Here is a 23,072-nt window from a genome sequence, read left to right on the forward strand (position 1 = left end):
ACAGTAGTGATATTTTCCCATTCTTTGTTTATTTTCCCTGTTTTTCTTCATTTTGCTTTTAGTTGAAATTCGATTGCTAACGCCGTTAAAAATTTGTTTCCATGAGTGTGCTATTTTTTAATGTCTCTATGCTACAACTTATGTGATAAAAGAAAAAAAAACTTTGGCTACTTATTTTTAGTAATTCTCAGAGTAAATTTAATTTTTAAAAAAAAATATTATTCTGCTTGTATTTGTTTGATTTTGCAAAATATATTTAATATATTTACTATGTAGTAAGTATTAATTTAAATTAGTCAACAAGTATATATATATATATAGTTCTTAAAAGTCGTGACATATATTTTACCTGAAATTCCAGGCCGTGTTTCTCTCGGCAAAAGTCTTTAATTCGTGGATAAACTTCTTCCATCAATGCATTTCTTTCCATTGACATATCTTTAGAGAAACAAGTAATATTTTAATGAATAAATTTTACAAGTTTATCTAGGCCGGGATAGCCTGGTACGCAGGGCGCTGAACTCACTAACGTGAGAACATAACTGAAGGTGATATTTTACTCAAATATGGCCAAATAAGGGATAAAACTAAAAACACGGCTAACCTTACAGTTCATTAATTTTATGATATTAGTTTTCTTAAATTTGTTTTTGGACAACCAGTTAGAATTTATAAATATCCGGAATCTCTTATGAAAAGTACGCTTAAATTTAAACATAAATCACATTCATAAAACTTCCTAGAATATTAAGCTTGTTCACACATCGCCTCGTAGGCATAACATACGCGGAAGGATACACCAGAAAATTTCTAAATGTCTTCTGGTTTTGAGAAGCTCGCATTCAGTCAACCCTCCACATTGTTGGAAAAGTTGATATTATTTCCTATCTTCTTATACCTTAAATATTAAATCTGAACCTTCAGCTGATGGGATTCAATTATCGACTATGTCAACCTTCATCTATCAAAAGGTACCTCGTGATGGTTTCAAGTTACCATGTTTTATATACTAGTGATTTGGTATTTAATATTTGTAGTGGTAGTTACGCCACAATCTTATCTTTGAGCAAAAATTAATCAAATTGATCCGTAAACTAATTCAGAGAGGATAAAGGCTATAAGTAACTTGATAGAGGTTGTTATGAAAAATTTAAATTTAATTGATCATACATCCTCTTCATTTATTATATTCTCTTGTTTCTTTCACTGTTCAAAAATCAAAACTATTCTTTTACGTTTCTTGCTTTATATAGATTAAACAGTACAGTACAATGTATATAAATCTTGTTTTCAAACGGAAACATTAACATGTGGATTCAAATGAATTACTATTTTGAATCATTAATAACATTTCATTTTAATAATCATTTTGATTTTGTTAAAATGAAATTTACTTGGTGATAAATTGATGCCAAATACAAGGATCAACAGTAGAATTTGTTTTATTCTTAAATAAGTCAATTTGATTTGTTCTTCTTGTTAGCTACCCTTTTTCTATAGAATGCCTAGGCATTGTATACAATGCCGGATGCTTTTAGGCAAGGTATAAAATATGAGAAGCATTACATACTTACCCTAGGCATTGTATATAATACCTAGGCATTCAATAGAAAAACAAATGCTATTTAGGCAAAGTATGAAAAAAAAACTTTCTGATGAGGTTATTATGTAAATGATGTGCATTTCTCAAAAATAAAAATGTTATTCTGAAAAAATAATGAGAGTGCCATTTAAAAAAAAAAACAAATAGTGCGTGGAGTCCCTCCGCGTGGAAGAAGTGAAACTTCGTAATGTGGAAATGAAAATAGGAAGGGGTAGAAATTGATTTTTAGTGAAATCATATTGTTTCTTTAAGACAAACTTTATTAACATTGCTTACAATTCACAATTGACCGCATCTTTTAATTATCATTTTCGAGTGGAGAAATATCCAAATCTATAGCATTTACAATGGTATTATGATAACTAAAGTAAGATACGAAATGTTTGAGTTCTATTTTTACAATATTTGTTGCAAAAACTGGCCGGCTTGAATAACATTTTGAATTACATTTCATTACATTACGAAACGAATCGAAGATGTATTTTTACACTTTGCCGGTTTCTCATTTGGCATTCTATTATAGAATGTCTAGGAAATGTGTGAAATATAAATCGTTTCATACATTACCGGCTAGTTATAGGCATTGTATACAATGCCTAGGCATTCTATAGAATGCCGGATTTCAAACTTTGCCGAGAACATAGTCATTGGATCTAATATGACCTTCTCAATGATCGAGAGCTATAGTTTCGCTTCTGATTTGCAATGATGATTAGCTTCTTCTTTTCTTTTTTTTCCCTTTCTTTTTCTTTCTTTATTTTTTTTTTTTTTTTGCTGATGAATTTGACTTTTGATTGTGTTGTTGTTTGACAAATCTATTTTGCTGATGAAATCCTTTAGCAAACAGCATTGTTGTCTTTTTAAGAATTTTGCTGAGAAAAGGCAATGGAATATTAAACACATTGGTTTTATAAGGCGCCATCTGTTGGAGTTAATTAGAGTTGACAGGAATTGTGGCTAAACTACCACTACAAATATTTAATACCAATTCACTAGTATGTAAGACATGTTAAATTAAATGAAGCTTGAGGTAAAATTTGGAAGATGGATGGAGGGATTTAAGTTTTGTCAATCTCCATCTACCATTTATTACCTTTTGATTTAATCGATGGATGTTTCACATTAAACAGTTGATTTGCTCACAAATTAGAGGTCAAGAATCTGGTGAAGTAAATACAATTTTCCCAGTCAATTAAGAAAAAATAAATAAACAGCATTCATCAACTAGTAGTATTCGTTCATCGAATCTGATCACAGATAAAATTCTGGAAAGATGGGTAATGTGGCATAACTACCTCTACAAACATTCAATACCAATTTACTTCTACATAAGTCATGTCAACTTGATTCCTTCTAGAGGTGCCTTTTGATAAATGAAGGATGACATAGTCGGTAAATATAACCCCTCACGTTAACCAGACTAATAGTTAGTAAAGAAAGAATTTCGACTCAAGCAGGAATCGGTGAAGTAGATTATGTTGGCGACAAACAGCAAGCTTTTATGTTAACTTCCACTATCTGTTCTCGCTTAACAAAAGTTTAGTATTTTTATTATGAAATTAAAATTCAGACACTCTTACAATATTCTCTTAAAATTAATGTAATCTGCAATCGATCACAATACATTTAAGATTACACATAGTATAAATGCAGCTAGTTATAGTGAGCCAAAAAAAAAAAAAGGTATCAGCTTTAATAACTTTAGATCTAATGATCTGATTTTCACGTTCTAAGTATCAATCTTAACGGTTTCTGGGGGGGTGACTTCAAATATTAGTGCCCCGCAATGGACTGATCGTTAAGACACGGTATCCAGCAGATCACCGAAGTCAAGCATCACTGGCTGCGGTCAGTGTGAGGGTGGGTGACCTCTTGGATCAGTCTGCGTAGGGACCGAAGGTGTGCGGTATTGGTCCTCGTTAAACTGTTCTACCGCAAAGTGCTCGTCTTTGCATGCAGGTTGTCGGTCTACCGAAGCGGAGGTGCCATCCCCTCTGCAGAGGATCAAAATTGTGATGGCATGTCTTCGGATCATCCTCAGGGATGTTTCTCAGACCGTCGCCAATAGCCCATTGTGTAGCTCTAGTGCAACTTTAATGAACAACAACAACAAATATTAGTATGATCTATTAATCAAGTTGCAAAATCAGACACCAAAATGCACTTTCTTTGAAAAAACATATATTTTTTTTTTAAATATTTGGATTCCTGAACCTCAAAATAGACAAAAATTTGAAAAAATTACCGTCGGCCCAAAAAGAGACCGAGAATTATCGCCACAGCAGATTAAAAATTTTATATAGTAATTATAGCATTCGGTTATTTCATATCCATATTTGAATTGCTCTTTTTTGGGTTTACGACTACTGATGTTCAACTTAGTAGGCTTGAAATTTTGATCCAATTCAGAAGACAAGGAAACTCCTGGATCAGTACCCCCAGAGGTATTGATTTGTAATGGGAACATGGAGGACTTTGTGATTCGACAGATTTAACGTGCATCAGTCACCATTTACTACACGGGGATTCTTCGGCATGCGAGGGTCGAACCCACGAGCTCTTGGACATGGGTCCAGTGCCCTACAAATCATGAAATTTTACGCTATGATAGTCAAGTTTCTCTTAAGTTATCCCCCATTTAAATATTTCTTCACGGTCACCAATTTTTCTTTTTAAAATAATTAATTTTTCTCGGCTTCTGCAAGATAACGACTGCTGAAACTTTGCAATAAAAAATATGTAGATTAATAGGGTATAAAAAATTTTGTACCTCATAATTTAAAATGTTTTCATCCACAATTAAGTTAAATAATGAAAATCAATAAATAATTATTAAAAATTATTTCTTGCATTAAATTATCTTTGGTTAAACGGGTTTTATGAGTGGGTGCAGTTTTTTTTAATTGCTTAATTAGTTCTAAAAATATGACTTAAAACTCAAAAAGTAAATTTAACATTAAGAGGTCCGAACTTTGGATCGCTCTCCTGATCAAACTATGGGAACCATATTTCCCAGATTGCTACTTCACCCTATTCGCGATCGCAACACTCGAATACGCCATCTGGGGAGAGACCGGTTTCATGCCTTTAGCCCTTCTCCTTTCCCTCTCCTCCTCTTTTCAGTTGTATAGGAATGTACTACGATATTTTCCCTTTTCTTAACATTTTTCCTTTTTATTTAATCGAAATATTTTTTAAAATTTCCATGATACTTTTCTTTAGAACTATGTTTAATGCAGTTTTCAGTTTCATATAGTGTTTCAAGTTGAAAGATTTTAATCTATATGAAAATCAAGAGAGAAACTAACGTACTTCCTTCCTCTATGACTTTCCACACGCTAATGGGGAAAGCATGTGAAGTGTTGCCATAGGAAAAGAGTTCTGCTCTACGCCACCTGCAGCCCATTTCGATCGCCAATATTTTGAAGGTTAAGAATCCAAACATGTTTTTAAAAAATACATGATAGACTCGACTCTAGGGCTTCGAGAAACCTCGATATTGTTTCTGAAGTTATACATCTTATGCGGCTTCCAACAAGGTTGCGTTAAACGTTTAACGCTACATTTTTATTGGCCGGGAAATCACGTGGTAGGATCCAGTTTTTCCTCATTCATTTCCATATTGTTTTGGATCTCACTAGCATAAAAATAATAAAAGTCATAAACGTATTGTTTTTTTATAAATATTTTTTAAGTTTTTTTGATACACATATAATTTAATACACATATAATTTAATTTTTTATATTTTTTATTTCCAAATTTAGTGGATAACAATTGTAAAAAATGATTGAAAACGATCCCACGGACAATGCGACTGATTTAAGGTTATGTCAAGGTACGTCTCTTGTGAATATCAATTGATTGTTAGGTTTTCTCTTCTGAAATTACATTATGACGCATTCGCATACATTATTAATGCAAATACATTTTCCAGGGCGAGACGATGAGGCAACCACAAGCACTTCCACTGGTTCAAGAGGTCCACGAGGGAAAAATGCACAATATTACCGTGATTACAGAGCACGGAAGCGAGTGGAGCAGGAAAAAGAGTCGTTGAATAGAACTAGTGATCCTTCTACGACTGCTGATTCTTCTACAATTAACGTCGCAGGTTGCGAAATTTAACTTCTTCCGCACTATCCCACTCCACGCACTATTTTTTTTTCCTGTTTAAATTATAATTTGCAATCTCTTACGTACACACTTTTCAGTTTCATTTTTGACAAGGTCTAAAAAATATATTAAAGGTAGTAATTTCATTACACCCTGTGCAACGAAACATTTAAAAATGAAGGAAAAGAACGTATTTTGTCCACTTTTAACAAAAATGAGAATTTGATCACCCTCTGTTGCATTTTGAAGTACGTTTGAACTAGGTTTGGAGATCAATAACTATTAAAATCAGTTCTCGCAGAGTTATTACAGAGTAAAGATAGGTTGTGCTGCGGAAAAACCGTTCCTGTCTCCATTGCAATTCGTTTCTTAATCCGCCTCGCAATTCATTGCATGAAATAGACACTGAACATTCAAATAATCACCTTCTATTGAGTCATCAAAATAGCAATGACTCATAAACCAGTAGCGAAAGGAATTAGATTTTTAATTTCACAACATTACTAAAAAATTTTTTTTTTCAAAAGTACCTGTAAAGGTGGAACTGGTGAATATTCTGACAATCTTTGAACTGACAGGTGGGAGATTGTCGAGGCAACCTAAGAATATACCATCGATTGCTCTGTCGTCCATACTAAAAAAAGAATAACGTCATGGTATTTTAAATGCCCATACAATGTGCTTCTTAATCACCACTTTTAAGGTGCATATTTTTAGAATTATTTTTTAAAAAAAGAGTCAATAATTGCTATTTCAGTAAATGAAAAAAACAAACATCACATCAAAATCTGTAGAATTATTATTGAGCGATGCTAGTTCAAAGCCCTCAAAATCAGTTTAAATGCCGGTAGAAAATTAAAAATATTTCCGTCAATTGAACATTTAACATCTCTTTTAAATTTCATCAGGCAATCAAACATATTCGGTGCTTTAAAGTCTCACCTTCCTAAAAATGAATCGTAATATTTTTAGAACATTTTCGTTTTTTTTTTTCATACTTAGTACTCGTAATTAATTTTTGGCTTCTAAGGCATTCTTTTTTTTAACTCTATTTTAAACAAAGATCAAGGATTCTAACATATATATATATATATATATATATATAAAAATNATTAATTATTCAAATCGAAACACTTACTCATACTTTTAAAAAGCCACATCCTGTTCTTAAATCTATTTTTGGTTCAAATATGCATAATTAAACGTAAAGACATTTTTCCCTTTAATCTTCGTAGGAATCACTCGACCTATTTCATAAACCAATAATAATTTCTAAGATTTCCCCAAATAGAGATATTTTCGGATTTTTTGCAAGATTTTCCCTACCAGAAAGACTGATCGTCGATGGAGTTAACTTTTCGCTCGTCATCCATTCGAAAATTATCTAAATAAATTCTTGTGTTTTCATTAAAATCCTGTATCTGTTTTCCTTACTTGCGAAATACAATTCACTGCAAAATTAAGCAAAAAAATTTTTTACTTTTTTCCGGGCATGTACACTATAAAAGAATTACTTTAATTTCTAATATCTTGCTCAGATTTAAACAAATTTTACTCGAATTTTAAAATAATAATTATGTAATTAATTTTAAATTGCTACACATGTTTTTTTTTTAATTTTATTAAATATTTTTAAAGTTACTGCAAAATAAAAGCTAAGACAAAAAAAATTAGTCTCTTATAAAAATGTCCATATTTTCATAAATATTTAAACTAAAGTTTACGAAATTTTGTGCAATTATCGCATATAATATCCAAAGTAATTGTTACAAGTTACAAATTTTGCTATATTTTGTGGTTTAGCCTGTTCAAAAACCCAGATCCCGAACGACGTTGCAATATGTTCCTAAACAATGTTGCTAAAATGTGCCGGCGCTCCATCGTGCTGAAACGACATGCTTCGACGTGTAGCTGCTCGAATGTCAAGCATACGATCCGTCAACACTCTTTTCAAAAAGTACGATAGATATTTCCGTCGAGGTGTTGAGGTAGTAAATATTTTATTCTATAACAGTCGTTATACTGCCGACCCAATTTTGAGTTTACAACTACTAATGTTCAACTCTGGAGCCTTGTGGTTTTGAACTCCACCCAGGAATCAGGGAAACTCCGGTAACATGTCACCGATAATGGTTTAGGGCAGGGCTGGCGAACCTTTGTGCACCAGCGTGCCATTTTTTTCTAAACAATTGTTTAATGAGGTCATAGACGTGCCGTCAAATAATTTTGACTTCGTGATTATTGGGAAAATAATAATACTAAATACTATCAACTCAAAACTCTTTATTTACTATGAAAAATAATACATTTTGCAATGTTTCAGTTATACACGTAATTCAACTTAAAGTAACATCAGTGTGACTTCTGTTGTTGCAGATTAGATGACAAATAACTTATATTAGGTTGTAAGATTTTAGTTCAAGCATTACTGTTAATTTTTTGCTAGTTATTAATTGTTAGCTTGTTTTTTATGCTTATTAATTGTTTTTTTTTGGCATTAATTGTTAATTATTTGGTTAAAAATTGCTTATTCTTTTGTTTGTTTATTGCGAATTTTAATTTAATTATTAATATGCTTCATAATGAACTTTGTGATAGGTGGCGTGCTCAAAATATTGTATCGCGTGCCATTTAGGGCACGCGTGCCGTTGGTTCGCCATCCCTGGTTTAGGGTGAGACATTATTGAATTTATAAAATTGATCTGTTGCTCCTTTTGCAAGGGTGCTAATAAAGGTTTAGAATCAACCTTTAACAATCCATTTATATTTTCTCAAAGTTTTACAATATAATCACTGTTTGTTTTCAATTCTTCTTATTTATGTAGTTTTTACTTCATATTGTAGTTTTTTATTTTGTATTGTAGTTGATTAAATTTGTAATTGAATATCGAAAGACATAATCCAATGCTGACGATGACGTCATCCGAGAGAAGGGGGGGGAGAAAATATTGAGAATTTCCTTGAAGATTTTTTTTGAAATTTTTTTTTTTATTCTTTATCATTTGTTAATTTATTTTAAACTATAATATTCAAAGAAGAAAAAAAGCAGATTAATAATACTTGGATATTGGACGCCACCAGCAATTCGTTAGGCATCATGGAGACTAGAATCTTGAATCGTACGACCCTCATGACAAATTAAAAGTAGTAAGAGCATAATAAATTAAGTTTTATGCAAATCTATCAATTTAAAGACAGATGTGAGAAGTTCCGTTATAGAGTGGTCGTTATCTTTGATGACGTCATTGCGGGAAAATGTACCATGTGTCTCATGTTCAACCGAATCCAAAATACTTACTGGCCCAGCTATTAAATATTTCTGCAAAACAACTACACGTTATGTGTACCATACATCAATATTGATGAATGTTATAAACAGGGTTTAACTAGAATAGTTGCCCGACTCCAATATTTTTGAAAGTATTTACGATGTACTGAGCCGGATTATACCTTTCGTAGGCCCTAGGCATAGCCGTTTTTGGGCCACCCCCTCCTTCCCCCACTCCTCCCCTCTTTTCAAAATATATGCTAACATTTTCCTGCATATTTTTTTTTTTACATTTTTATTAATATGAATTTTAATTTACAAAATTTAATTTAATTTCTCAAAATTCTCTACATTTAATTTAATTTCTTGTTCACAAAAATTTGTCAGAATCTGAGATTAAACAAAAAGCGCAAAATTTGGTGAAAATTTACTCATCCGATTTAGAGGAAAACTTTGTAGATGAATCTGTACTGTTTTCAAATTTGTATGAACATAAATCTGCACAAGAAATGTTGAAGGCTCAAATTAAAGATAAACTTGTGAATACTTTTCCTAACGTTCACATTGCATTAAGAATATATTTGTCGATTCTTGGATCAAATGCAGAAGGAGAAAGATCTTTCTCCAGATTAAAATTGATAAAAAAATTATTTGCGCTCAACAATGAATCAAGATCGTTTGGCATCGCTCGCACTTATGTCTATTGAATACGACATTTTGCGTAGTTTGGAATTCGACAGCATAATACGAGATTTCGTTGAATCCAAAAATCGCAAAAAAGTAATATATTAGATCATAAGATTCTGCAAAATAATTTATTACCAAAAAATATTATATTTTTATTTGTATCTTCATAATTAGTTGTTTTTAAAAGCTAAATTATTTTTGTCAAAAAATTTTTTTCTCCCAAGTTTTTCGTAGGCCCCTGAATTTCGTAGGACCTAGGCACGTGCCTAGTGTGCCTATAGGTTAATGCGGCCCTGGGTAAGCTGCATTATTATAAATACAACTGATGTTTTTGAAATAAGTCTTAGCAACAATGGTATTGTTACATCGTCAGGGCCGGATTAACCTATAGGCACACTAGGCACGTGCCTAGGTCCTACGAAATTCAGGGGCCTACGAAAAACTTGGGAGAAAAAAAATTTTTGACAAAAATAATTTAGCTTTTAAAAACAACTAGTGTATTTTGCACAAAATTATGAAGATACAAATAAAAATATAATATTTTTCGGTAATAAATTATTTTGCAGAATCTTATGATCTAATATATTACTTTTTTGCGATTTTTGGATTCAACGAAATCTCGTATTATGCTGTCGAATTCCAAACTACGCAAAATGTCGAAAATTTTAGCATATATTTTGAAAAGAGGGGAGGAGTGGGGGAAGTAGGGGAGGGCCCAAAAACGGCTATGCCTAGGGCCTACGAAAGGTATAATCCAGCTCTGAGCTTACCTTAAATCGAAAAATCATCATTTTCAACATAATTTCTTTATTTTAACATAAATTTGCTTTATTTGATATCTAGTGAAACCGCGACTACGGAGAATACACATATACTGTAAAAACTCGATCTAACGAGTAAGACATATTACCGTAAGTTCACTATTTTATTTTACTTTATAACCGTCGTTGAGCAGCCTCCCTAAGTTTGGGTTTACGACTACTAATGTTCAACTCGGTAGCCTTCTAATTTTGAACCAATCCAGAAGACAAAGAAACTCCTTTATCAGTACCCCCAGAGGTATGATTTGTTATGGGAACATGGAGGACTTTGTGACTCGACAGATTTAACGTGCATCAGTCAATATTTACTACACGAGGATTCTTAGGCCGTCGAGGATCGAACCCACGAACTCTTGGACATGGGTCCAGTACCCTACCAACCAGTCTATCACAGCTATAGGTTCGCTATTATGACAAATTTTCAAGTGTTATTTCCCTATTATAGTGTTAGTCCTTCCTATTATAGTCCTTCATTAGTGTTATTTCCCTATAAATGTAACATTAAAAATACAAAAATTAAGTACTTAAAACGAGTTTTTAAAAAAAATACTAGCCTTCCGATATTTTGACATTTTTTTAAGGGAAATACATTTTTCTGCTGTTTTAAGTAAGTAATATAGAGAAAAACTGATGACATTTTAATTAATTTCCTATACTTATACAGAAAAGTGAAAAACGAACATCATTTCCTTCTTAACTCTTTTTGTACGGATCATTTTCGTATTTCTTACCGACGTATAATTCTTCTGCTGTTTTTAGGATCCCTGGTGTCAAGAACCCCATCCTTTAATTGCAAAAATGATCAATAGATGGCGATAGTATGCCTAGTTTTGGAATTAAAATGATTTTATGTAAAAACAGCTGTTCGAGCAGAAAATAAAGTAGTTATTGTTCTTGTTGAGTTCGGCTCTTCACTTTTCAATTGCTGTTCAATAAAAATTGGATTTTAAGTTAACGAATTCCTGACACTGGCTCTTACTTCAAAGGAATGCGTCGTTTATTGACATAATACCTACCATGCGCCATTATTTTTCTTCTAGATAGCTTACTATCGAAATCAACATTCGCTGTTATCGCTAACGTTGCTTGTATTTGGTAACTTGCATCTACTAGTAGCAACTTGTATTACTGATATCGTTCATTTGTAATTGTTATAAGCTGCTTTTATTTACTTTAAATACTTGATGACCTTACTAAAATGATGAACCATCACGATGATAAGACATTCATTTTCATAGATCGATGCCGTGTGAGAATACATAAATGCTGCTGGCAAGACCTATCATTTCGTTGCAGATGTGACATCTGTTTAACCCTGAACCGTCTAATCGTCGAGTCGAATGAGGCTGAAAAACACGTGACCTCATCTGATATAAAGTTTATTATCTAACGCTTGATCAAGATCAAAAATCTATTGACATATTAAAAAACAAATTTAACAAAAAGAAATGAAAGAATGAAATCTTAATTTAAATGTATTAAGAATTTAAGAAACTTAATATAATTATTATTCTTTAAAAGAGCTTTGGTCAAAGGAACTAAGGACGCTTTCAAAAAATGCTGGAGTGATGGTTTTAGTTGAATCAACTATAAATAAAATAATTAGACGCTAAAATATAAATTATTTTCTTATGTCTCAGCGTGAATCTGAAGATCATGTGATCAATTGAAGTTGAGATATCATCCATCAAATTAAGAGTAGTGATTTTACAGCAAAAATTGCTGGGTTTTTTTGTCGTAGTTTTTTATGGTTGAAGCTAAAGTAAGCATGCAAAAGTATGTTAATAACACTTTTATTGTTGTACTATATACTAGGTCTATTTAAGTGCCACCGTCCGGTATACATTTTCCCGGTATACCCTACACTGATGTTTTTTTTTAAGGTACAGTGCCTATGCCCGGTATTATAATTGCCAGGTACTCTGAACACTGATGTTTCTCCTAATCTATCCTCAGTAAATATTTAAATATCGAATTAATGTAATAATACCAACGAATATAATATCAAATCAGGTATAACAAATATTTAGGACATTCACCAAAGCTACTATGCCATTGTTGACATTCACCGGTGAAAGTGGACATTCTCTTGATTTCAATCATTCACGGTAACATATATACCGTGACCAAAAAGTTCTCATTTAACTCTTGAAGCACGTTAAAAAAATTATATAAGTGTTACTGTAGTGCCAATTCCTTCCTGACAATTTAGTATAATGTTTATATAAGCTATTGCAAGCTTATATGTTGAGTTACTTATAATATATTCAGTGTTTGCTAAAACAAAAAGGAAACAAAGAGTGGAATATATTCTTGTCTGATACGCTGGGGATGATTTTGTTTTTTCAGACGAGGAACTATTTGTTTTACAGCGAAGTCTTTTTTGTTTGTTTATTTATTTATTTTGTTATAAAATAGAATTTTAGCAGTAGATGCGCATTTCTGAAACAGCGTTTACGTATAACAACGGAATACTCCGCAACTTTAAGCATTCTTCAAACGATATTTGTTCAAACGATATTTGTTTGAATCGATATTTGTTATAAAAGAACGGTATCGATAAAGATAGCACTCACCTTTCTCAAGATTAGAGAATTCCACGTAAAATTGAATAAGTAATAAAAATCATTGTGAAGAAACAACCTATTTAAAAAATTATGTAACTTGAATGTTCTCGAAACGAAGTTACAAAATATAGTTCCAAAATTGTTCTAAATTTTAAGATTGGAGAGATTTTTTTATTGTGATGATATTATATTCTTAAATTCATATATCCGTTTATTGCTTAAATTAGTGAGAGTCTATTTCCTCCAGTGAGTGCCGATACTTAAACAACATCTTTGCCTTGGCCCCAGCTGGATTCAAAATTGACTTAATATGGTTCCTATAAGAACATATACCAAGAGACCAATGTTGGATGCCTAGATTTTTTAATAGTGTTCCTAGAATGTTATGCATAAGGCCAATATAGTCTGAATAGTGAATATAAAATAGCAGGTGAATGTGACAACCCTATATAGGGCCGATATTGGTTGCAAAGTAGCTATATCGGTGGAATCGGACAATTCTATATAGGGCTCTTGAACCCTTATTGCGCCGAGATTCGTAAATAATGGTTCAATGAGAACCCAAGTTATTTTGCTACTATGGACACTCCAATTTGGAGGGGAGGAATAATAATTCTGTAATCACTAATTGGTAACTAAAGAAAACTCAATAACTCCTAAAAAATAGGGGTAAAGATCGTTTTACCGATGTGAATAAAAATCGTTTTACTGATGTGAAAACCCGAGTTCTTAAAACCCTGTTATCAATACAGGCAATATTAACAATTATTTCATACATATGCCTAGAACCTAGCGACTAAATCTGTTGGAACTGACATTCACTACATTCAATAAATAAATCGACATTTGCCGCATATAAAACTTACACAGTATAAATTAAACTTTTGTTCATTAACATAGGATTGCTGTTGAGAACATTTTAAATCAAAGCACTTTGCAACCCACAAGAATCGTTAGTTCTGATTCTAAAATCATAAAATTATTTCAACTATAGATATTTACTTTAACTTCCTGTGCTATAAATAAATGTGATAGGTCGAAAAAAATAAATATGAAAATTAAAACTATTTTTACACTGGATAAAATAGTTTATAAATAAAAATTATAAATAGTGCATAACCAAATATTGAGATAGTAAAAAAGATTCATGAGCGCCACATTTACTTTATAAGAGAGCTTAAATAATGATATCAGAAAATTTTTAATAGTTCTCACCTGATTCAATCTACTTTTTCAAATATCGTCGACAAATTTTATAGTCTTCTGAAATCATGTTTCAAAAAACATAGTTTCGAACTATCACAACAAACTCAGAATACTCATATATTGGAATCCAATTTTTTACAAACGATCGATAAGTGCATAGGGAACATGTTCTGAGCAATTTGATTTCCTTTTCTGTGAGACGTTCTTCCTGTTTTGTTCTTTTTTAATATACCTATCTCAAGAATATGAAACAAGAACGAGAACCAGCGGTCACCATAGTGATTGAGAGAGGTTTAGAACTTGAATTGTGTGTGAATGAATGAACATTCAATTTACGATATTTCTGGGGCAGATAAATGTAAATATTCCGGTTTATATTACTATTATGTTGATTTAGTATTACCATTATACTGATTTAGTTTTAATATTTAATAGTTTTTTATTGTTCTATGAGAAATTTTCATTTCTTCGAATGATTTGGCGACATAGATTTCTTCTCCTGGGGAACAGAAGGAAATATTAAAATAAAACTATTAACTATTTTCGCGAGAATTTTAAAAATCTATAAAAAGCTTTGTCATTTAGGAACGTCCTGAATATCGAACCACTATCACAAAATTGTTAATTATGCCATCACTTTTACTCACTATTTTGTGAAGCTTCTTATTACTTTCCGTTCTAAACAATAACTTAGAGAAGAAAAAAAAACTAATTTTATATTCTTATTGCAGTCCTTTTCAAATCTCTTATTACCAAATATTTCTTAGTAAATCTGCAAGACCTTTGCATTGAATTCTTTGGATTCATATTTGGATTTAAATTCTTTATAAACAACTGTGTAAAGTAATGAGAGTACGCAATAATTATATTCTAAAACTAAACATATGTTCGATTTTTAAACTGTGTGACTTTTTAAAAAAATGGATAGTTTGGGATTATCCCGACGACCATTTTTCGCCCAACCCGATATCATCGCCAAAAGGTAGCTTCTGCGCCAATAACCGCAAATTTTATCCTTGATTACGCGAATTAATTTTCTTTAACGTCTTGAAATATACTATTTTTTTAACTACTGCAACTACCCGAAAAGACTTGGATTCGTATTTAAACGAATTTATGTGACGGCGACTGCAACTTGTCTGTTGGCGCTTTTAAAGCTATCAAAAATTTTTGACCGCCGAAATGATTTATAATAATAGGAATAATTCAATGAGAAATAATTAAAAAAATAGAGGTTTTTTCATTCTTTTTATTGCACTTTTTTATTACGTATTTTTACGCTTAAGCATTTTTTTTGTTATTATTATTATTTTATTATTATTATTATTTGATAAATTTAATGCGTTTAAAATGTTTATTCTGGAAATTGCTTTTCATTATGATGGCGCCAAAGGATTTCCGCATTTTCCCAAAGTTCAGAAAAATGAAATCGATTTCAACTACCACTGTCCTGATTGCAATAAAAATGTTTTGATTAAAATCAAACAAAAAAAATAATAAAAGTCCATCCCGTCGCGTCGGTGAAATATGATGCTTTGTCTCTTAGTTATTGGTGCGTGTTTCGACGAACCCTTTAAGAAGAATGTTATCTTTTTAATATCAGGCCCTGTCCACAATAAATAGTCTAACTGCAGCGTAGACAGACACAGACACAAATAACCACAATTACTGAAAATTGTACATTATGCTCCAAAATTATGAGAGTACTTCGAGCAACAATTGTTCACTGTTATGGGAAAACTAAATAATCAACTTACTTCTATTGGAACCCCGACTTTATAAACGCAATCCGAATTTTTTTGCAAATGCTCAATGTTTCTTCATACATATATCAATATTTTTATGCCGAAAAATTAAATTTGCCGGCAACTAATCTAGTTCTGAATTTGTTTTTGGAGTATGTGAGAGAAACATATTTCTTTATATTCGAATTTAACTATTTTATTTTGAATTAAAAAGTTCTCATAATTTATTCAGTGTATTGTTATTTGAAAGAATATACATTTATAATGTTTTGTATCTGTCTTTCTAGAACCAGTGGCATTTTACTTAAATAATTTCATAAGAATTACTGAAATGTTATTTCAATGATAGATTTTTGACTAGATCTAAAACATATTTGCAAATTTTAAAAAAATCATCTGCCGGTGAAAAGGAAAAAAATTCCTAGATCTCGAAATTCCTCAGACTATTTCTCGGAATCTTAGATTTCGTCGGTGCGCATTTTGGGAACCACTGAGTTAGGGCCTATAAGCAAGCATAGCTATAAATAGCTATCTTTCAACAAAAAAATTTAAATGGTGAAGGTTTTCTAAATCCTATACGTCACTGTCTTTAATCATATCAAATCTTTCTCCCGAGTGATATTGTATTTGATAATACTTATTGTCATGAATTTAAACGCTAATTTCCTACGATTTGTCCTCCGTATCAAATCAAGAATCTTTCGTAATACCAGACTAATGAATTAGATCCTAAAATAACTTGAACTTTAGACAAACGTAAATAAACTAACTTGCTTATAATCCTAATTTTAGATACTTTTTGAAGAAAAAAAGTAACTTGCCACTTCATGTGCTATCGTTAGTGGTGACCCCATTTGATGAATGCTCATATGTGATCTTGTGATTTTTGTATTTACGTTACTTTAATCTCTCTTTGTGTAAGATGATAACCTTTGAATCTAGTTAACTAAAAATGATTGAACTTTTACAGACGTAGTTCATCATGAATCACAATTCAGCCGTAAAATATACAAATATCAAACAGATGATGATTGACATATGTCACTATATTTCGAAACATTCTGAAAGAGTTTTAAAATTTCAAGTTTCCTTGTCTAGTTTTAAAGGAGAAATTAAATGTGTTGTTACATAGCACTGTAGAAACAATTCTACAATTTTTTTCCATCAGTTCATTAAGAAATAACAACGTAATTATAATTCTCTAACTAAATATTACACATGTCCTGATAATAAAAAGAGATTTTATCAGCTTTGAAAAAGTTAATACCATTAAGATTGCTCACATTAAGAAGTTTATGTGCATGAATATGAATATGTATATATTTATATGTATGTATAAATCCATAGAAATATGAATATGTACATAACTTACTTATATCAGAATGTGTACGAATTTTGCATAGCTATGCCAAGAATAACATTTTCTCGTGAACTTAATATTGTAGTAGTTTCGATATTGTTTTCTTCGACATTTTGGTTTGATTTTTATGTACTTGATATGTATAGAGTATTTTTTTTAATATACTACCAGAAGTATTCTAGTTATTGTTAACATAGACAATAATACTCAATATTCAGCTATTATATTTTTTAGCTGAAGTAACGTTTTTGGCACTTATCTATGCAAAGAGAGGATGTTAATTTCTATTACCTATTTAAGAACTCCGGATGATATCGTGTTACGCGATCTACTGCACCGCAATGTTCAATTCTGAAGTCCAAATAGTATAAAATCTTTAAAATTCAGAAACGGGAAAAGTTTGTGGAGGCAAAGTCATAAGAGTATGGTTGACGTATGCCTGCTTTTTAGGCAAGGGGATGCAATTGTTCTTGTTTTCCAGTGGCGCCATCTATGGCCAAGAATTCGACTTCTGCCACACCATACGTCACACCCGTTTATAGGGAGGATCCATTCATACATCCTTTCATTCATCCACAGATCGTAATTTTGACCTGAATCAGAGAACGATCGATCTCCTATCCAGTACCCCCAGAGGTATTGATTTGTTATGGGAATATGGAGGACTTTTGCGACTCGACAGATTTAACGTGCATCAGTCACTTTCCTACACGGGGAGTCTTCGATCGGCGGGGTTCGAAACCACGAATTCTCGGACATGGGCCCAGCGACCTACCGACCAGGCTATCCCGGCATAATAGCATGGTAGATGATTCAATTAAACCATGTTCTCCTGTAATAAATGCTGAAGGAACAAAGCAACAAAATTTAAAAAGTTAAAAAAAAACACGACGTCAGAATTGAAAAACATTTCAAAAGAGGACTATAAAGTAGTTTTTGAAAATTTTACAGACGAATAAAGAATTATGGTGTATATTTTTGAACATATTAAATGGGTATATAACTCACATAACATTTTACGTTGTAATTGGATCAGTCCTAAAAATTAATAGCCGTACCTTTTTCATAACGTTAATAGATTGTTAGTAGGGGGATATGAAGCATCATAAAGTGATATCTCAAATGATACAAAAATTTCATACATTGATAGCTGACATGATACAGATTATGTCACATACACTCTAATCTCATTTCAATATTGTTTGTGTAACAACAACGGGAACATATTCGTAGCAATTTCGGGAGAGGGAGCAAGCAGTAGCCTGCTAAGGGCATTGATTCTTAATAAAAGAATAGTTCAATAGAAATTGCATAGCTCGTTGTGAAATACAAGAATGCAATGCGCATATCACTTAAAATTAAATCAACCTCATAGTTTTAAATATGAGTTCAAGCTAATACATAATGAAAAAAAAGTAATTATTCTAAAAGTAATTATTCACTTTGTCTTAGGAAAAAATATGTTGAACGAAATAACTTATAATAATAACTTACTTTGCAAAGAACTGGATTATTCTTTCTATGTCCATCGCAGACAGTATTTTTTCTTCTTTCTATATCTCAAAAACAGTCAAATTCTAACTTTTTCATGATTCAGTTTTACGATATTGACACTGCGTCTATTTTCATTGACTAGAAAACCTGCTTAACATATATTTCTACAGAGTCCTTATCATTACGTAGATAAACGTTTATTTCGAAATTTATTTATTTTTTATAATATTATTATTATTTTAGTTCTTTCACCATATTTCTAATTTATCATGAACTGCAAATTCTCAAGAAAAGCAATAAATGTTTCAACAAAAAAAATTTTTTGCTTCGATATAATAAAGAAAATTTATTAATTCTATATAATATTCCAGCCAAAGTGAAAATTTGGAATTGAAAATTCTTGGAAAGGGAGCTAAATATCTGGGAAAATTGAGGAATGATTCAGAGGAAGAATTCTTATAGTCGAAGCAATTAAAAAAAAGTGACATCCATGTTACAGTTACTTATTGCTATTTTTTTCTTTGTATATGTGTGTTTTATACTTAATTATTTAACAAATCACTATCTTTTTTTTACATAATTTGAATATCCTGATTCGGTTACAGTTCGATTTATCTCATTTTATTTTATTCAATATTTTTTACTTATTTACAAAATATTGTAAATAAAATAAAAATGCGTTGTATCTTACTGATACTTAGATTTATAAACCATGATTTGGGGACATCGGAAAAAGTTTACGATTTGAAGACATCCATATATTTGTGGAAAATATTAATTTATGTGTGCAGCAACGATTTATTTATTTATTTAAGTTGATAACTAATACTATGTGCAACACCATCTCTATGAAACTTGATTTCATTACCAAGCAGTTTTGAAATGTCATGCAGCATTCTGCCTCTGAACGCATGTAAAATGAATGAGTGCACAATTACTATTTTCTTTCTTTCTTTTTTTTTCTTCACCCATTGGCAAAATGGATCCTGGTTTGGATTTCATGGCGTCCGCACTTTTCAACTACAATAATCAAGAGTAATAGTAAGCAGTGCGCATGCGTTGCTATGGCGACAGCTGCTGTTTGATAATTTTTTTAGAATTCTTTTTTTTTTCACTTTTATTTTTGTTATGCATTAAGTTGGTGAGTTTATTTTTGAGATATGGGACCAGAGAGATCCCATAAATACTTCTTGAGTTGTGAATAAAAGAGAATTTCATCCTTTGAACGATATTTTTGTTTTTATTCTTTTAATTAAGAATCAGAAATTCTAACCTACAGTTCAAACTGGATCGTTTTCAATACTAATTCAGGTGAATATCGCAAATAAAGAGGGTCCAAACTGATTGACACGGTCCCAAAACTTAGAATTAAAGCAAAAAAAAAAAAAGAAAAAAACGATGCCAAGGCCTAAACTTACCGAGGCTGGAAAAGCCAAAGAACTTAGACGGGAATACCTTAAGCGTTGCACACTGTACAACGGACAAACGGCAAAACGGACTGGGTGTTGATCACCAGTTAGGGATAAAAGGTTCCATTGTCAACGTACCCAATAACTTGCACACAAGACCGTTGACTGTTTTCCACGCAATAAAAATTATTCATTCATTAATCATGTAAAATTGAAAAAAAAGCCTAGCTTTCAAATTATATTTCATGTATGAACTTGTGAACCCGAAACGGGTGTATGATGCAGCTTACAGTCTCCATCAAGCACCATTGTATCAATCCGAAAATGTTAATATTGATCTCGATTGGCTGTTCAATATCTATTCAGTCATCATAAGAATTTACACAGAATGTGTCTGAGCTGCATTTAAATATGTCTGTGAAATTGTGTACCGAGCAATTCATGATTAACAGGTAAATATGTCCAAGATGAAAACACAATAAAGTTTCTTTTCCAAAAAAAGTTAGACAAGAGCCATTTTTCCAATGGGTAACCTGTGATCACCTTGCGGCTGTGGGGACGGAGTTATCGACCATGCCAACCTTCATCTATCAAAAGGTACCTCTTGATTGAATCAAGTCAGCATGTCTTATATAACAGTGAATTGATGTTTAATATTCGTAGTGGTTGTTACGCCACAATACTTCCCCACCAGAATTTTATCAGGGATATAAATTCGATGAACGGATACCACTAGTTGCTGTACTTGTGAAAGACCGGGAGAACTGTTTGTTGAGTGCTGAATGTGAGAGGTGTATTAACATCACGTCGTAGAGTTCGTTGTTGCTTCTGTATTGCGCTCTGCAGTCACAAGTAGAAAGTCCGCTGTTCAATGTGGATCATCCATCGAAGTAGGCGTTACCGTCAAGTGATTTGAACATGCAGTAACGTCCGGGTCACCAATGTGGGGGCGGAGTTATCGACCATGCCAACCTTCATCTATCAAAAGGTACCTCGTGATTGAATCAAGTTACGTCTTATATACCAGTGAATTGATGTTTAATATTCGATGTGGTAGTTACGCCACACGGCAATTACAATTTTCTTCCCTTCGCAGTGAATCGTATTTTAATTTCTTTCTCTCTTTTTTTTTTTTTTTTTTTTTTGTTGTTGTTGTTGCTGAAATACTTTTATTTGAGTATTGGCGATTGAAATGACGTAAAGCAGAACTCTCTACCTATGGCAACATTTCGTATGCTATCACCATTAGCGTGTGGAGAGTCATAGAAGAAGGAAGTATGTTAGTTTCTGAGTTGACTTCAATATAGAATAAAATCTCACAAGTTTTGAAACTCTATGGAACTGAAAACTACATTAAACATAGTTCTAAAAGAAAAACATAGTTTTAAAAGAAAGCACCATGGATATTTTTAAAAAATATTAATTAAAAACGAAAAATATTAAGAAAAGAAAAAGCATCGTACTACGGAAAAGAGGAAGAGAAGGGCCAAATGCATGCAACCGGTCTTCTCCCCAGATGGCGTATTCGAGAGTTGCGATCGCCTTTTAAAGAGTTTGAAAGTTTTTAAGGATAATTAATGAAATTCGAGACCTGGTCCTCAGGAGTTGGAGAACGTTTGGTCACAATAACTCATAAGTTTACACCATTCCATTTGTTTCACAGTTGCATTAAGGAGTATTTACACTGCATGCGATTGTCCAAGACAATTACTTACTACGTACTTAACTGCTGCGCGTGTTGTATAGACGGGCGATCGCATATGCGAAGAATCGAATTAGCACCTCATAATACTTGAATGACTGGGAGATTAACATATCCCTTCATTATCGTTGCTTTATTATCGCATGTTCGCTTTAGCAGCGCCAGCGTGTGACGGCAGATCGAGTTTAGCCTTGGCTTTACGTATGTGACCACCAGGTTTTGTTACGTAACAGTTTGAAATTTAGAATTGTGAAATTGGCAATATAACATTGAGTGGCAGAAATAAAATTTGTTTACAATTTTCGACAGGCCGGGAAACAGTTTCATTCTTCGATTCTGCTTTCTGTTAGTTAGATATTCTTGTTGGAGTAAAAAGATATAAATTGTTCTGTAAGAAGAAATATTCAGCTTTCAAAATGCTGCCGTGTAAATATATAATTGTAAGTCTTCCTTTTTAATAATAATTGTTTTCGTTATTCAAAACTGGTACTTCTCTTCGAGTATAAGTACAGATACTTATTTTTATGTAACAAATTAAATTTAGTTATAAAATTATGTTTTGTCTTTTCAATTTGTTCTAGATTACAGACGAAGATGACGGATATCCTTTAGACTCTTTTTGTGTTCCTCGTCATTATATTTCAGATTTAGATCGTGTGCTTGTTCCTTGTGGTTTGATTTTAGATAGGTAAAATATGTTTTTCTTTTTTTTAAAAAAGCAAAAAACATTCTGAAATGGAAGTAATTAAAGCGATTCAATTTTATTTGGAAGATCGGGGATATTATCATAACTACGGCAAGTTGGCGAAGAGTCGCCGAGGAAGGAAGATAACGTTTCTGGCGGAGGGAACCAGTTTTCCTCGAATCATGACGTTTACGCCTCTTCCTTCTCATTGGCTCAAATTCCCTGACTACTCCTTAGAACTTATCGGTTAAGATATATCAGTTATTAAGTAACCGGTTCCGATTTCTTGTTCTTAAATAACGTATACAAAATATTAGTTCTTGAATAACGTACGGTGTCAGTTCCTAAAGATAAAACACACGTTTTGCAAACGTCTTATCTAAAGTTATTAATCCTTTTATTCTTTTTTTT

The 23,072-nt window shown here is 32.0% G+C and overlaps 2 protein-coding genes across 5 annotated transcripts in view; one reads left to right on the plus strand and one right to left on the minus strand.

Annotated features, from left to right (window-relative positions):
* The window catches only part of LOC107440179 (NACHT and WD repeat domain-containing protein 2), a 38,542-nt gene extending 19,514 nt beyond the window's left edge, over positions 1–19,028 (minus strand). Inside the window, exons 1-3 of one of the 2 annotated variants that reach the window (XM_043042922.2) lie at positions 18,866–19,028; positions 6,248–6,351; positions 350–438 (exon numbers count right to left, since the gene is read on the minus strand). In XM_043042922.2, coding sequence (XP_042898856.1) covers positions 350–438; positions 6,248–6,351; positions 18,866–18,900 — 228 coding nt within the window. In that variant the 5' untranslated portion in view covers positions 18,901–19,028. Of the gene's footprint in view, positions 1–349; positions 439–6,247; positions 6,352–14,275; positions 14,597–18,865 lie in introns of those variants that run through there. The other variant, XM_043042923.2, reaches the window with a different exon arrangement.
* Positions 19,029–22,166: 3,138 nt separating this feature from the next.
* The window catches only part of LOC107440600 (hypoxanthine-guanine phosphoribosyltransferase), a 31,533-nt gene continuing 30,627 nt past the window's right edge, over positions 22,167–23,072 (plus strand). The window contains exons 1-2 of one of the 3 annotated variants that reach the window (XM_071182909.1): positions 22,167–22,416; positions 22,558–22,664. In XM_071182909.1, coding sequence (XP_071039010.1) covers positions 22,393–22,416; positions 22,558–22,664 — 131 coding nt within the window. In that variant the 5' untranslated portion in view covers positions 22,167–22,392. The remainder of the gene's footprint in view (positions 22,417–22,557; positions 22,665–23,072) is intronic. The other 2 variants (XM_043042925.2, XM_071182908.1) reach the window with 2 other exon arrangements.

Source organism: Parasteatoda tepidariorum, chromosome 7, assembly GCF_043381705.1.
Source record: "Parasteatoda tepidariorum isolate YZ-2023 chromosome 7, CAS_Ptep_4.0, whole genome shotgun sequence".
Classification (NCBI taxonomy): Eukaryota; Metazoa; Arthropoda; class Arachnida; order Araneae; family Theridiidae; genus Parasteatoda; species Parasteatoda tepidariorum.